The sequence below is a fragment of the Puccinia triticina genome, chromosome 10A, assembly GCF_026914185.1.
Source record: "Puccinia triticina chromosome 10A, complete sequence".
Lineage (NCBI taxonomy): Eukaryota > Fungi > Basidiomycota > Pucciniomycetes > Pucciniales > Pucciniaceae > Puccinia > Puccinia triticina.
Genome location: NC_070567.1, coordinates 5,414,914 through 5,429,729, shown reverse-complemented (window position 1 = coordinate 5,429,729; position 14,816 = coordinate 5,414,914). Strand labels below are relative to the sequence as shown.

At 47.3% G+C, this 14,816-nt stretch overlaps 2 protein-coding genes across 2 annotated transcripts; both read right to left on the bottom strand.

Moving 5' to 3' along the window:
* Positions 1-2,590: 2,590 nt before the first annotated feature.
* PtA15_10A539 (uncharacterized protein) lies at positions 2,591-6,197 on the bottom strand (the record flags this gene model as incomplete). The annotated part of the gene is made up of 6 exons (XM_053160724.1): positions 2,591-2,609; positions 2,719-4,017; positions 4,118-4,963; positions 5,056-5,613; positions 5,676-5,777; positions 5,887-6,197. 6 exons carry the CDS (start codon positions 6,195-6,197, stop codon positions 2,591-2,593), a joined length of 3,135 nt encoding a protein of 1,044 aa, XP_053024670.1.
* Positions 6,198-7,045: 848 nt separating this feature from the next.
* Positions 7,046-14,083, bottom strand: PtA15_10A538 (uncharacterized protein; the record flags this gene model as incomplete). The annotated part of the gene is made up of 8 exons (XM_053160723.1): positions 7,046-7,074; positions 7,151-7,515; positions 7,594-7,681; positions 10,597-11,903; positions 12,004-12,849; positions 12,942-13,499; positions 13,562-13,663; positions 13,773-14,083. 8 exons carry the CDS (start codon positions 14,081-14,083, stop codon positions 7,046-7,048), a joined length of 3,606 nt encoding a protein of 1,201 aa, XP_053024669.1.
* Positions 14,084-14,816: the final 733 nt, after the last annotated feature.

Genomic DNA, 14,816 nt, shown 5'->3' with positions numbered 1-14,816 from the left:
AGGTGTACAAGCTCAACCTCTTGATGACCGGTCCAACCATTGAGCGGTGTACTCTTCTTGACGACCGGTGATGCAGGGGGATTGGGGGCATTCCCTTTAGGGACTCTGCGGTATGAAAAAGTCTTTGGGCGGTGGACTAAAACTGTGCCGCAGTCGCGCGAGTTGGGGATTTAGTCCCTCATCAGAGCATCCGCATTTGGTACTAAGTTAGCCCTGATTAGGGCACTTAGTCCACCCCCGCATCCGCATCGGCTCGGATCAACTCGGGATCAACTTGACCCAGAGCTCCGTTTGGAGCTAGTGGGGTCTAGATGTAGACCCCACTAATCCTCGGACTAAACACAACATGCATATGCATCATGCTTGAAAGCATGAACTCTATGTGTTTAGGTGCCAAACACATAACATACAGGCACCTAAACACATAACCTCCAACAGCCTCGGACCCGCTAATCCCCACCCATGCGGTTGGCCGATCAGATTAGCTTATTCCAAGGATAATCCGAGCTAGTTAGTCCATACTAACTTAGCCACCAATGCTGATGCTCTCAGATAGTCCCGCGCGGTGGAGATGCTCTCACGTCTCCCCTCAATGACCGGTCTGTACCGGTCATTGGGGGAACTCACACCTCTCAATGACCAGCGCGGACCAGTCATCAGTCACACCTCCCAATGACCGGCACAGACTGGTCATTGACAATGAGGGGACTCACACCTCTCGATGACCGGTCTGTGCCGGTCATCAAGGGGAGTAAAATCTTCTCTCAATGACCGGCACAGACCGGTCATTGAGGGGAGTAACACCTCCTCTTAATGACCGGTCTGTGCCTGTCATCGAGCGGAGTAACATCTCCTCTTGATGATTGGTCTGTGCCGGTCATTGAGGGGAGTAACATCTTCTCTCGATGACCGGCACAGACCGGTCATCGTGGGTAGTAACATCTCTCAATGACCGGTCTATGCCGGTCACCAAGGGGAGTAGCACCTCCTCTTGATGACCGGTCTGTGCTGGTCACCGAGGGGAGTAGCACCTCCTCTCAATGACTGGTCAGACCGGTCAACAAGAAGAGGTATGAGTCCCCTCAATGGCCGGTAAAGACCAGTCATCAAGAGGAGTAGGACCTCCCCTCAATGACCGGTACCCACCGGTCATCCAGAGGAGGTGTTATTTCACTCAATGACCGGCACAGACCGGTCATCAAGAGGAGATGTTACTCCCCTTGATGACTGGTCTGTGCCGGTCATTGAGAGAAGATTTTACTCCCCTCGATGACCGGTCTGTGCCGGTCATCGAGAGAAATAACACCTCCTCCGGATGACCGGTGATGGCCAGTCATCAAGAGGAGGTGTTATTACCCTTGATGGTCCAGACCGGTCATTGAGTGGTGTGATTGCTGTGGGCACTCCAAAAAAATGAGACTTGGAGTGCACCCCAATGCACTCCATATGGTATTTGCCAGCTGGAATGCAAAGCCAAAATCCTTCACTGAAAAGGTGGAGTGCTTGGGCTTGCACTCCATTTTTTTGGAGTGCATCTAGCTGCACTCCCCTATTTTGGTCAATTTTGCAGTACCCAGATGTGTACTCCAATAAACATGGAGTGCCCATCTGGGACTTCAGGTTTTGGGAGTACAAAATCAAGGCACTCCAACTTTTTTGGAGTGCTGGCCCCCCAAAGCCAAAAATGTGGAGTGCACAAAGTAAAAGTTTGGAGTGCATTTAGGCTGACCCTTATTTTTTCCAAGCATCTGAATCTCAGCCCTCAAAAAAATCAAAGTTAAATTCAATCCCTATCTTGATGAATGGACTTTAGAAATTGAATGGAATGGAAATGTCTCCAAAACCTCCAACCTATAATGGATGAAAAATATCACTTTTTATTCCTCATTTTGAATCAAGCAAACAACAACAAAACCCCGAAAAGAAATTAGTCTTGTAAGTTTTAATCAGGAAACCTTTTTCTGTTGTTCAATTATTGCAAAAAAAGGATAGTATGCTGGTGACATTGTTCTTTGATGCAAACATGCTGCTATGTAATCTCCAAATCCAGACAGGAAGCCTAATGAGAAGGCAGAAGGTCTTTCAATTTGCACATCTCCATCATAAATTGGTTTGTTATATGGTGAGTTGGCATTATTTTCAAACCAATGTCTCATGGTTGTCCGCATATTTTCTGAGATTGTCTTGTCTTCCTTCAAAATTTCATCTAACTTTTCTAAATTCACCTCTGCATCTCTTGTCTTTGGTATTCTCAATTTCAAGCCAATTCTTGCCATTTTTTCGGCATCCATTTCATATTCTTTCCATTCCATGATGTCCGATAAGTTGCACCATACTGCCGACAAGTCTTTTAGTTGGTTTTGCAAGGGAGTAGCCAGGTGGATGAGGTCAGTGAGTTCTGTATTTTTGTACTTCCACTCGTGTTTCAGGAGTTGATACCGGTCGGTATAAAGTTTTTTTGTTTTTGGATTGCTCAGAAGCCACATTTTCTCCGGTGAAGTGCCCCATGGTCTATCCTTGTCATTCCAGATTAGGAAAAGGAGACCGGGAATGTCTCTGTATGACGGAATCCCGAGCTTGCCGACAAGACTCATGTATTTGCTTCCGAACTGCAGAAAATCGCCAACGTTAATAATAACATTAGTGTCGAGCCCTTGTTGGTAAGCTATTTTCAGATCCTTGGGGTGCAACCAGTTGTGAGGATACACACGGCCGGACCTAAGACGAAGAGTAAAGAGCCTATGTCCAAGTTCATCTGCGCCCGCGATCGCAATGAAGTCTTTACGAATATTTTTGTCCTCGAAGGCGAAGCTCACATACACAAAATCCGAATAAGTAGCGTCATAAAATGTTGGCCACTGTTTGTCCAGTTGCAGGGCGTATCCAATTCTTAGGATGTGAAAATCTCGAACCTTTTCCTTGTGGTCCTTCCATCTGATCAGCATTTTAGGTTGATTGTATTGTCTTCGAAGCGCTTTCCACCTTCTGTTCCCTTCAATGCTACCAATTCTATCAACTAGCCATTTCCATGGTTTATGATCTGCTGATTTCAGCATAACTTGATCCATATATTTCTCCATTGCTTGGAGATCCGCTATGTCTTGGGCTGCTTCCTGATCCATGTTGGCTGACTTCTTGTCCACATGAAATGCTTCCTTGTACAAGTACACTGGGGTATAGCTTCCCACTGAATCCGCTTTCATAAACTTCCCAATAATTCTCAGTGCTTCAACTTGCGGGGGCGTAGCAGAACCAGCCTTTTTTATTATTTCCTTGACGTAATCGGGCAAGCGTTCGTCTTCGTTGGGCTTAAATCGAAGGTTTTTCTTCTTTCTTGAACTTGAACTCGACTCGCCTTCGACAGATTTGCCTAAATTCAACATCGGCCGTCCATCCGAAATTCCGGAACTTTGTGGAACACCTGCACCTATAGGCTTTATCGGCGATTCGCGTGATTTGAGATCAAAAGACTTCAGAGAAGGTGCTGCTGAAGAACAAGAAGACCTCGAGGCATCTTTTCCTTTGATAGGTTCCTTTTCTGTTGTAGATATTACTCGAACTGGTTCTTCCTTGAGCTGAAGAGGTACTGGGTAGCTGCGATATCCTATTCTTCTTCCAACTATATTTCCAAATTTCGATTTGGAGTTTTTTAAGAAATCCAAAAGTGTTTTTCCAGAAGGGAAGGATGGCGAATGGTCCGCCAGCTTCTGTACAAGTCCACTCCTTGTGAATCGCAGAAATTGGAATGATGGAACGGATGGTCGGAGACTGGGGACTTTGTACCAAGCGCTGAGAGCCAAATTCGCTCCAGATTTCAGGTAAGACCTCGTAGAATCCAGAATTATCCTGGGATCATACGTTTTCTTCGAGGCAGTAGTAACTTGCTCAGAGTTGGTCTCTTTATCAGGTGCTGCCCTGCCTTCCGTTTCATGATTTTCGCTATCATCGAAGTTTTTAGCCGCTCCAGGTTGACCTTCAGACCCAGATTTATGGACCACGCTCTCTAACTCGTCAAGACTGGAAACATAGCAGATATGATAAATTAGTTCGTCTCAGATATAAAAGAATATGACAATTATTGAATACCATTGCGGCACAGGTAGTCATATTCACTCACGCTGCAAATCTATTACGTTGCGGAGGTTGGGAAATATTCCGGATGGAACTGGGGTGTGGCCTTCTTCTTCGGGAACTAGCCACATTCATATTCGTCAATGCAGCCTCAAGATCCGGGCTTTCTACTTCAGAAGATCGAAATAATCCTTGGTTCTGTGAGTCACTATGGGTTGGCAATCTGTTCTCACTGGGGACCTGGTCTACTCGCTCGACGGCTTTCAGAGCACCATTGGGCTCTAGGCCTTCCGAAGGAATACCTTCGCCAAAAGGAATTCTAGCATGCGAAGAACCTTCAGCAGCTGGAACTGAAACCGAGGGCAAGTTGTCGTTAGGTATGGATTCATGTCCTTCGGAGGGATCAAGATTTACAGCTGGTCCCAGAGTTTTCGAAAATCCGTGTGAATTTTTCAAATCCTTTATCTTCGTTTTTCTCAGCTCAGATGAGGAGATTTGCAAAGCTTGAGCAGGCTTGCTGCTGGCTTGGTTGAGTGAATCAGTGGCTTGATGACGTACTTGTGGAGTGAATGATTTAGCTTCGAAAGCTTGTTTCGTTTTTTCTAGAGTCTCGTGCGCACCAGTTTCAATTTCGGCTTCAGATGTTTTTGACTTGTGTTTTGGTCTTGGAGATGAACCCTGAGCAAGGATCTCTGACTCATCTGCAGCTGGGATCTCAGGTTCATGGGTCAATCCGCCTGTTGCAGCACTCACACTGGATGAACTTTCTCCCCTCGATGTCTCCAGATTGGAGGAGCTTCGTAGTCTATTTTCGTCAGGAGCATCGGTCGCTGAGTCAACTCGATTCTTGGTCCTCGATCGGGAAGCCGCTTTGTCGTACCGATAATTTTTTCTAAGGAAACGGACCAGATTCAGACAAGGTTAGCCAATGCTCTTTCATCAGCAACCAACAACAAGCGCGGCGTCTCGATTCTTGTGACTTACTTCCCCAATCTGGGAGGGAAATTGGACGACTTCGACTTGTGATCAGGAAAACGTTGTGAACCAGATGGGGCGCCCATTGCTTGAGCGCTGCTTGGCAATGGGGAACTAAAGTTCTCTTCAAAACCAGTGTTGTAGGTTGGAGTGGCAAATCCGGTGTGAGCATACGATTGATCGTAGGCGGATGGAATACTATCTTTCGGTACAGGGAAATATGCGAAGTTCCGGATTACTTGCAAGGTCGTTACGGGTACAACGGTATCTTGGTAATGCAATTGGTAATAGAAGGGTGATTGATCCCAAGCTGGAGTGTAGTGATAGTCAGCATGATAGGGAACCGATGGGTATAACGGGTTCTCCTCGCCCAGCTGATTTTGCAATCTTGACAGGGGGTGTTCTCCATCGGGGTTGTATGCATTAGCGGAGTTGATGTGAGGAGTATAACCCTTCTGTTGTTCAGTGTCCCCAGCCGCCTTTGGAATTTTTGCTTCATCATACGCAACATCACGACTCTCGGTGTCGTCGCTGCCACTAGCGGCACTGGCATATTCTCCTGGAAAACTAATTATCAACTGAGCCTCAGTGAGCAGTTCCGCTTTTACAACGTAACTTTGATATTTCACCTTGTTTGCTCCTTGTTTGCCTTTACTGGCTCCGTCTGAGGATCCTCTCGACTTTCCAAGTTCGTGGGCGGTGCGCAGATTGAGCTCGCAGAAGCAGCGTCTCTGATCCAGTTACAGTCGTAGAAGCAAGCCCCAGTCAATGCGAATTTTGGCACGTCAATACCGCCGATGGCCAATCATACTGGATTAGTGCACTGAAGACCACACTTACTCTTGCTGGGGCATTTCTGAAAGACTGGGGCCGTCCCTATTGAGCTTTGGTAATTCTGCTTCAGTCTTCCTCGTGTCGTCTGGGGGCTCGGCGTGGTGGCCGAGAGTGTCGACATTTTGAGCTGCAAGTGGGAACTCAGACCGAGCTGCTTCCAAGCCGGAGATCTCGCTTGATCCACTTGATAATACTTCGTCGACCGATCCTGGCGAGACGGCAACAACTTCAAATCGGGTCAAATTTCTTGGAAGCTCGTTGAGCAACAAGAGGACAATGCACAGGGCCTGTGAGAAACCGGGCTTGAAGCCGGTCATGGCTTCTCAACTTGTCGAGAATGAGTAGTTGTAGAACCGGAGTGGATCTGGTCAGATAGGATGTGGAGGAATAGTCTGACTGCGTAGCATGTCCCTATTCCCAGCCGGTGGGGGAATGTATACGTTTTGCCATATCCCGCCGTGATGGTCTGATGCAAAAGTGGGTCGCTTCTTGGAACCTCACCAACTCCGTCCGCACACCAAAACGAATTTGGGCCGCTAAGTCAGGTACATACAGTGGTTATGAAACCACAGAGTGGTAGCGCGACTGAAAAAGTTTGCAAAATACAATCCGCGACAGCACTTCAAACAACAAAATTGAAGGGTGGGGGTCGGGTGGAACATGGGACGGTTACATCGAGCAGGTTGAACCATTCAACACGAAACGCTTGTTTAAGAGGCCTTGATGAAGTACCTCTGATCGGAAGGCGGAGGACAGTCCGGCCAATGCGCCAGATGGTTGACCACTCCGCCCGAGGAAACAGGATACTAGTTGAGTTAGCTTATCTGCCGTGGCGGTGATTAGGATCTGCACCATGGCCCTGGAGTGTTGTGACCCTAGAGCCACTCCCCAGATTCCTTAAGACAATGGAGTGGGTCCCGCAGGCTGCGTCCGGATGTCCAACTTGTATTATGCATAAAGTATACGCAGGAGAAATATGAGGACAACTTTTCATCTACCCATGTACGACATCCTTGGAAATGCAGAAATGAAATGTCTGATTTTGTTTGACTACTGTCTCAATGCATATCTAGAGAATATTTTACAATGAATATCCGGGATAGTTGGGTCGGCGGGGCGGCGCAAGTCTTATCCCTACATAACCCGAACGTGAGGCGGGACTATCCTAGCCTCTTCCTTCGGTTTCAACTTGAGCTATAAAAACAAAGCAAGGTGTCTTGAGAATCTGAAGTTGTTGAATCTGATGCTTCACTATGTTTGGTTTACTCACGCTCTTTTTCAATCTTGTTGGTGATTCTGTTTTTGAGCTCTCGTGCACGCCTTCCGATTCCCTCTTTCATCCAGATGCTTGTTCGGACTGGCCCGTATTGCATTGCACCGCGATGACGTGAGGAGAGTGATTTCTTATGAGCGGCTTCGATTGCCTTCTCTTCGGGGCTTTTGTTGGAGACGATGCTCGAAAGTCTGAAAGTTCCTGCATGGCCATCGCTGTTTGTGCTTGCCGCGCTGTCGGAGCTGCCACTGGGATTCTTCTTATGAGCCAACGCATGAGCGTTTCTCAAAGCCTGTTCAGCTTGGCCCTCGGTGTTGTCATACGCTTCGAATGTATGTCTGGCCACTGCGCTTTGGGCGTATCTGTCACGCATAACAGGAAACCCGACTTCAGTTTGATCGGCGAGAAGTGACTTGTAAGTAAAATCCTGGGCAAATCACCTGGCGTGCTCGGGATCCAACCCAGGATCCACGCGTACTTTGAACGTCAAATAACCATTCACATCGTAATTGTGATGCGCGCGTGTTTCTAAAAGTGAAAGAGTTGGTTGGAAGAATTTGTCAGCTTCCGAATCAGGCTCAGTCAGGAGCGCTGAAGGCTAGCAGATAGTAGCAGTGTGGAGCCGAGACACCAATAATCACTCAGCCCGGAAACATATATCTTGAAGAGGGCGGTTAGCGGACATTTCTACCCACCAACCAGCTCTTATTCCCACACCAGTCCGGCAATCAAGAGGTGTACAAGCTCAACCTCTTGATGACCGGTCCAACCATTGAGCGGTGTACTCTTCTTGACGACCGGTGATGCAGGGGGATTGGGGGCATTCCCTTTAGGGACTCTGCGGTATGAAAAAGTCTTTGGGCGGTGGACTAAAACTGTGCCGCAGTCGCGCGAGTTGGGGATTTAGTCCCTCATCAGAGCATCCGCATTTGGTACTAAGTTAGCCCTGATTAGGGCACTTAGTCCACCCCCGCATCCGCATCGGCTCGGATCAACTCGGGATCAACTTGACCCAGAGCTCCGTTTGGAGCTAGTGGGGTCTAGATGTAGACCCCACTAATCCTCGGACTAAACACAACATGCATATGCATCATGCTTGAAAGCATGAACTCTATGTGTTTAGGTGCCAAACACATAACATACAGGCACCTAAACACATAACCTCCAACAGCCTCGGACCCGCTAATCCCCACCCATGCGGTTGGCCGATCAGATTAGCTTATTCCAAGGATAATCCGAGCTAGTTAGTCCATACTAACTTAGCCACCAATGCTGATGCTCTCAGATAGTCCCGCGCGGTGGAGATGCTCTCACGTCTCCCCTCAATGACCGGTCTGTACCGGTCATTGGGGGAACTCACACCTCTCAATGACCAGCGCGGACCAGTCATCAGTCACACCTCCCAATGACCGGCACAGACTGGTCATTGACAATGAGGGGACTCACACCTCTCGATGACCGGTCTGTGCCGGTCATCAAGGGGAGTAAAATCTTCTCTCAATGACCGGCACAGACCGGTCATTGAGGGGAGTAACACCTCCTCTTAATGACCGGTCTGTGCCTGTCATCGAGCGGAGTAACATCTCCTCTTGATGATTGGTCTGTGCCGGTCATTGAGGGGAGTAACATCTTCTCTCGATGACCGGCACAGACCGGTCATCGTGGGTAGTAACATCTCTCAATGACCGGTCTATGCCGGTCACCAAGGGGAGTAGCACCTCCTCTTGATGACCGGTCTGTGCTGGTCACCGAGGGGAGTAGCACCTCCTCTCAATGACTGGTCAGACCGGTCAACAAGAAGAGGTATGAGTCCCCTCAATGGCCGGTAAAGACCAGTCATCAAGAGGAGTAGGACCTCCCCTCAATGACCGGTACCCACCGGTCATCCAGAGGAGGTGTTATTTCACTCAATGACCGGCACAGACCGGTCATCAAGAGGAGATGTTACTCCCCTTGATGACTGGTCTGTGCCGGTCATTGAGAGAAGATTTTACTCCCCTCGATGACCGGTCTGTGCCGGTCATCGAGAGAAATAACACCTCCTCCGGATGACCGGTGATGGCCAGTCATCAAGAGGAGGTGTTATTACCCTTGATGGTCCAGACCGGTCATTGAGTGGTGTGATTGCTGTGGGCACTCCAAAAAAATGAGACTTGGAGTGCACCCCAATGCACTCCATATGGTATTTGCCAGCTGGAATGCAAAGCCAAAATCCTTCACTGAAAAGGTGGAGTGCTTGGGCTTGCACTCCATTTTTTTGGAGTGCATCTAGCTGCACTCCCCTATTTTGGTCAATTTTGCAGTACCCAGATGTGTACTCCAATAAACATGGAGTGCCCATCTGGGACTTCAGGTTTTGGGAGTACAAAATCAAGGCACTCCAACTTTTTTGGAGTGCTGGCCCCCCAAAGCCAAAAATGTGGAGTGCACAAAGTAAAAGTTTGGAGTGCATTTAGGCTGACCCTTATTTTTTCCAAGCATCTGAATCTCAGCCCTCAAAAAAATCAAAGTTAAATTCAATCCCTATCTTGATGAATGGACTTTAGAAATTGAATGGAATGGAAATGTCTCCAAAACCTCCAACCTATAATGGATGAAAAATATCACTTTTTATTCCTCATTTTGAATCAAGCAAACAACAACAAAACCCCGAAAAGAAATTAGTCTTGTAAGTTTTAATCAGGAAACCTTTTTCTGTTGTTCAATTATTGCAAAAAAAGGATAGTATGCTGGTGACATTGTTCTTTGATGCAAACATGCTGCTATGTAATCTCCAAATCCAGACAGGAAGCCTAATGAGAAGGCAGAAGGTCTTTCAATTTGCACATCTCCATCATAAATTGGTTTGTTATATGGTGAGTTGGCATTATTTTCAAACCAATGTCTCATGGTTGTCCGCATATTTTCTGAGATTGTCTTGTCTTCCTTCAAAATTTCATCTAACTTTTCTAAATTCACCTCTGCATCTCTTGTCTTTGGTATTCTCAATTTCAAGCCAATTCTTGCCATTTTTTCGGCATCCATTTCATATTCTTTCCATTCCATGATGTCCGATAAGTTGCACCATACTGCCGACAAGTCTTTTAGTTGGTTTTGCAAGGGAGTAGCCAGGTGGATGAGGTCAGTGAGTTCTGTATTTTTGTACTTCCACTCGTGTTTCAGGAGTTGATACCGGTCGGTATAAAGTTTTTTTGTTTTTGGATTGCTCAGAAGCCACATTTTCTCCGGTGAAGTGCCCCATGGTCTATCCTTGTCATTCCAGATTAGGAAAAGGAGACCGGGAATGTCTCTGTATGACGGAATCCCGAGCTTGCCGACAAGACTCATGTATTTGCTTCCGAACTGCAGAAAATCGCCAACGTTAATAATAACATTAGTGTCGAGCCCTTGTTGGTAAGCTATTTTCAGATCCTTGGGGTGCAACCAGTTGTGAGGATACACACGGCCGGACCTAAGACGAAGAGTAAAGAGCCTATGTCCAAGTTCATCTGCGCCCGCGATCGCAATGAAGTCTTTACGAATATTTTTGTCCTCGAAGGCGAAGCTCACATACACAAAATCCGAATAAGTAGCGTCATAAAATGTTGGCCACTGTTTGTCCAGTTGCAGGGCGTATCCAATTCTTAGGATGTGAAAATCTCGAACCTTTTCCTTGTGGTCCTTCCATCTGATCAGCATTTTAGGTTGATTGTATTGTCTTCGAAGCGCTTTCCACCTTCTGTTCCCTTCAATGCTACCAATTCTATCAACTAGCCATTTCCATGGTTTATGATCTGCTGATTTCAGCATAACTTGATCCATATATTTCTCCATTGCTTGGAGATCCGCTATGTCTTGGGCTGCTTCCTGATCCATGTTGGCTGACTTCTTGTCCACATGAAATGCTTCCTTGTACAAGTACACTGGGGTATAGCTTCCCACTGAATCCGCTTTCATAAACTTCCCAATAATTCTCAGTGCTTCAACTTGCGGGGGCGTAGCAGAACCAGCCTTTTTTATTATTTCCTTGACGTAATCGGGCAAGCGTTCGTCTTCGTTGGGCTTAAATCGAAGGTTTTTCTTCTTTCTTGAACTTGAACTCGACTCGCCTTCGACAGATTTGCCTAAATTCAACATCGGCCGTCCATCCGAAATTCCGGAACTTTGTGGAACACCTGCACCTATAGGCTTTATCGGCGATTCGCGTGATTTGAGATCAAAAGACTTCAGAGAAGGTGCTGCTGAAGAACAAGAAGACCTCGAGGCATCTTTTCCTTTGATAGGTTCCTTTTCTGTTGTAGATATTACTCGAACTGGTTCTTCCTTGAGCTGAAGAGGTACTGGGTAGCTGCGATATCCTATTCTTCTTCCAACTATATTTCCAAATTTCGATTTGGAGTTTTTTAAGAAATCCAAAAGTGTTTTTCCAGAAGGGAAGGATGGCGAATGGTCCGCCAGCTTCTGTACAAGTCCACTCCTTGTGAATCGCAGAAATTGGAATGATGGAACGGATGGTCGGAGACTGGGGACTTTGTACCAAGCGCTGAGAGCCAAATTCGCTCCAGATTTCAGGTAAGACCTCGTAGAATCCAGAATTATCCTGGGATCATACGTTTTCTTCGAGGCAGTAGTAACTTGCTCAGAGTTGGTCTCTTTATCAGGTGCTGCCCTGCCTTCCGTTTCATGATTTTCGCTATCATCGAAGTTTTTAGCCGCTCCAGGTTGACCTTCAGACCCAGATTTATGGACCACGCTCTCTAACTCGTCAAGACTGGAAACATAGCAGATATGATAAATTAGTTCGTCTCAGATATAAAAGAATATGACAATTATTGAATACCATTGCGGCACAGGTAGTCATATTCACTCACGCTGCAAATCTATTACGTTGCGGAGGTTGGGAAATATTCCGGATGGAACTGGGGTGTGGCCTTCTTCTTCGGGAACTAGCCACATTCATATTCGTCAATGCAGCCTCAAGATCCGGGCTTTCTACTTCAGAAGATCGAAATAATCCTTGGTTCTGTGAGTCACTATGGGTTGGCAATCTGTTCTCACTGGGGACCTGGTCTACTCGCTCGACGGCTTTCAGAGCACCATTGGGCTCTAGGCCTTCCGAAGGAATACCTTCGCCAAAAGGAATTCTAGCATGCGAAGAACCTTCAGCAGCTGGAACTGAAACCGAGGGCAAGTTGTCGTTAGGTATGGATTCATGTCCTTCGGAGGGATCAAGATTTACAGCTGGTCCCAGAGTTTTCGAAAATCCGTGTGAATTTTTCAAATCCTTTATCTTCGTTTTTCTCAGCTCAGATGAGGAGATTTGCAAAGCTTGAGCAGGCTTGCTGCTGGCTTGGTTGAGTGAATCAGTGGCTTGATGACGTACTTGTGGAGTGAATGATTTAGCTTCGAAAGCTTGTTTCGTTTTTTCTAGAGTCTCGTGCGCACCAGTTTCAATTTCGGCTTCAGATGTTTTTGACTTGTGTTTTGGTCTTGGAGATGAACCCTGAGCAAGGATCTCTGACTCATCTGCAGCTGGGATCTCAGGTTCATGGGTCAATCCGCCTGTTGCAGCACTCACACTGGATGAACTTTCTCCCCTCGATGTCTCCAGATTGGAGGAGCTTCGTAGTCTATTTTCGTCAGGAGCATCGGTCGCTGAGTCAACTCGATTCTTGGTCCTCGATCGGGAAGCCGCTTTGTCGTACCGATAATTTTTTCTAAGGAAACGGACCAGATTCAGACAAGGTTAGCCAATGCTCTTTCATCAGCAACCAACAACAAGCGCGGCGTCTCGATTCTTGTGACTTACTTCCCCAATCTGGGAGGGAAATTGGACGACTTCGACTTGTGATCAGGAAAACGTTGTGAACCAGATGGGGCGCCCATTGCTTGAGCGCTGCTTGGCAATGGGGAACTAAAGTTCTCTTCAAAACCAGTGTTGTAGGTTGGAGTGGCAAATCCGGTGTGAGCATACGATTGATCGTAGGCGGATGGAATACTATCTTTCGGTACAGGGAAATATGCGAAGTTCCGGATTACTTGCAAGGTCGTTACGGGTACAACGGTATCTTGGTAATGCAATTGGTAATAGAAGGGTGATTGATCCCAAGCTGGAGTGTAGTGATAGTCAGCATGATAGGGAACCGATGGGTATAACGGGTTCTCCTCGCCCAGCTGATTTTGCAATCTTGACAGGGGGTGTTCTCCATCGGGGTTGTATGCATTAGCGGAGTTGATGTGAGGAGTATAACCCTTCTGTTGTTCAGTGTCCCCAGCCGCCTTTGGAATTTTTGCTTCATCATACGCAACATCACGACTCTCGGTGTCGTCGCTGCCACTAGCGGCACTGGCATATTCTCCTGGAAAACTAATTATCAACTGAGCCTCAGTGAGCAGTTCCGCTTTTACAACGTAACTTTGATATTTCACCTTGTTTGCTCCTTGTTTGCCTTTACTGGCTCCGTCTGAGGATCCTCTCGACTTTCCAAGTTCGTGGGCGGTGCGCAGATTGAGCTCGCAGAAGCAGCGTCTCTGATCCAGTTACAGTCGTAGAAGCAAGCCCCAGTCAATGCGAATTTTGGCACGTCAATACCGCCGATGGCCAATCATACTGGATTAGTGCACTGAAGACCACACTTACTCTTGCTGGGGCATTTCTGAAAGACTGGGGCCGTCCCTATTGAGCTTTGGTAATTCTGCTTCAGTCTTCCTCGTGTCGTCTGGGGGCTCGGCGTGGTGGCCGAGAGTGTCGACATTTTGAGCTGCAAGTGGGAACTCAGACCGAGCTGCTTCCAAGCCGGAGATCTCGCTTGATCCACTTGATAATACTTCGTCGACCGATCCTGGCGAGACGGCAACAACTTCAAATCGGGTCAAATTTCTTGGAAGCTCGTTGAGCAACAAGAGGACAATGCACAGGGCCTGTGAGAAACCGGGCTTGAAGCCGGTCATGGCTTCTCAACTTGTCGAGAATGAGTAGTTGTAGAACCGGAGTGGATCTGGTCAGATAGGATGTGGAGGAATAGTCTGACTGCGTAGCATGTCCCTATTCCCAGCCGGTGGGGGAATGTATACGTTTTGCCATATCCCGCCGTGATGGTCTGATGCAAAAGTGGGTCGCTTCTTGGAACCTCACCAACTCCGTCCGCACACCAAAACGAATTTGGGCCGCTAAGTCAGGTACATACAGTGGTTATGAAACCACAGAGTGGTAGCGCGACTGAAAAAGTTTGCAAAATACAATCCGCGACAGCACTTCAAACAACAAAATTGAAGGGTGGGGGTCGGGTGGAACATGGGACGGTTACATCGAGCAGGTTGAACCATTCAACACGAAACGCTTGTTTAAGAGGCCTTGATGAAGTACCTCTGATCGGAAGGCGGAGGACAGTCCGGCCAATGCGCCAGATGGTTGACCACTCCGCCCGAGGAAACAGGATACTAGTTGAGTTAGCTTATCTGCCGTGGCGGTGATTAGGATCTGCACCATGGCCCTGGAGTGTTGTGACCCTAGAGCCACTCCCCAGATTCCTTAAGACAATGGAGTGGGTCCCGCAGGCTGCGTCCGGATGTCCAACTTGTATTATGCATAAAGTATACGCAGGAGAAATATGAGGACAACTTTTCATCTACCCATGTACGACATCCTTGGAAATGCAGAAATGAAATGTCTGATTTTGTTTGA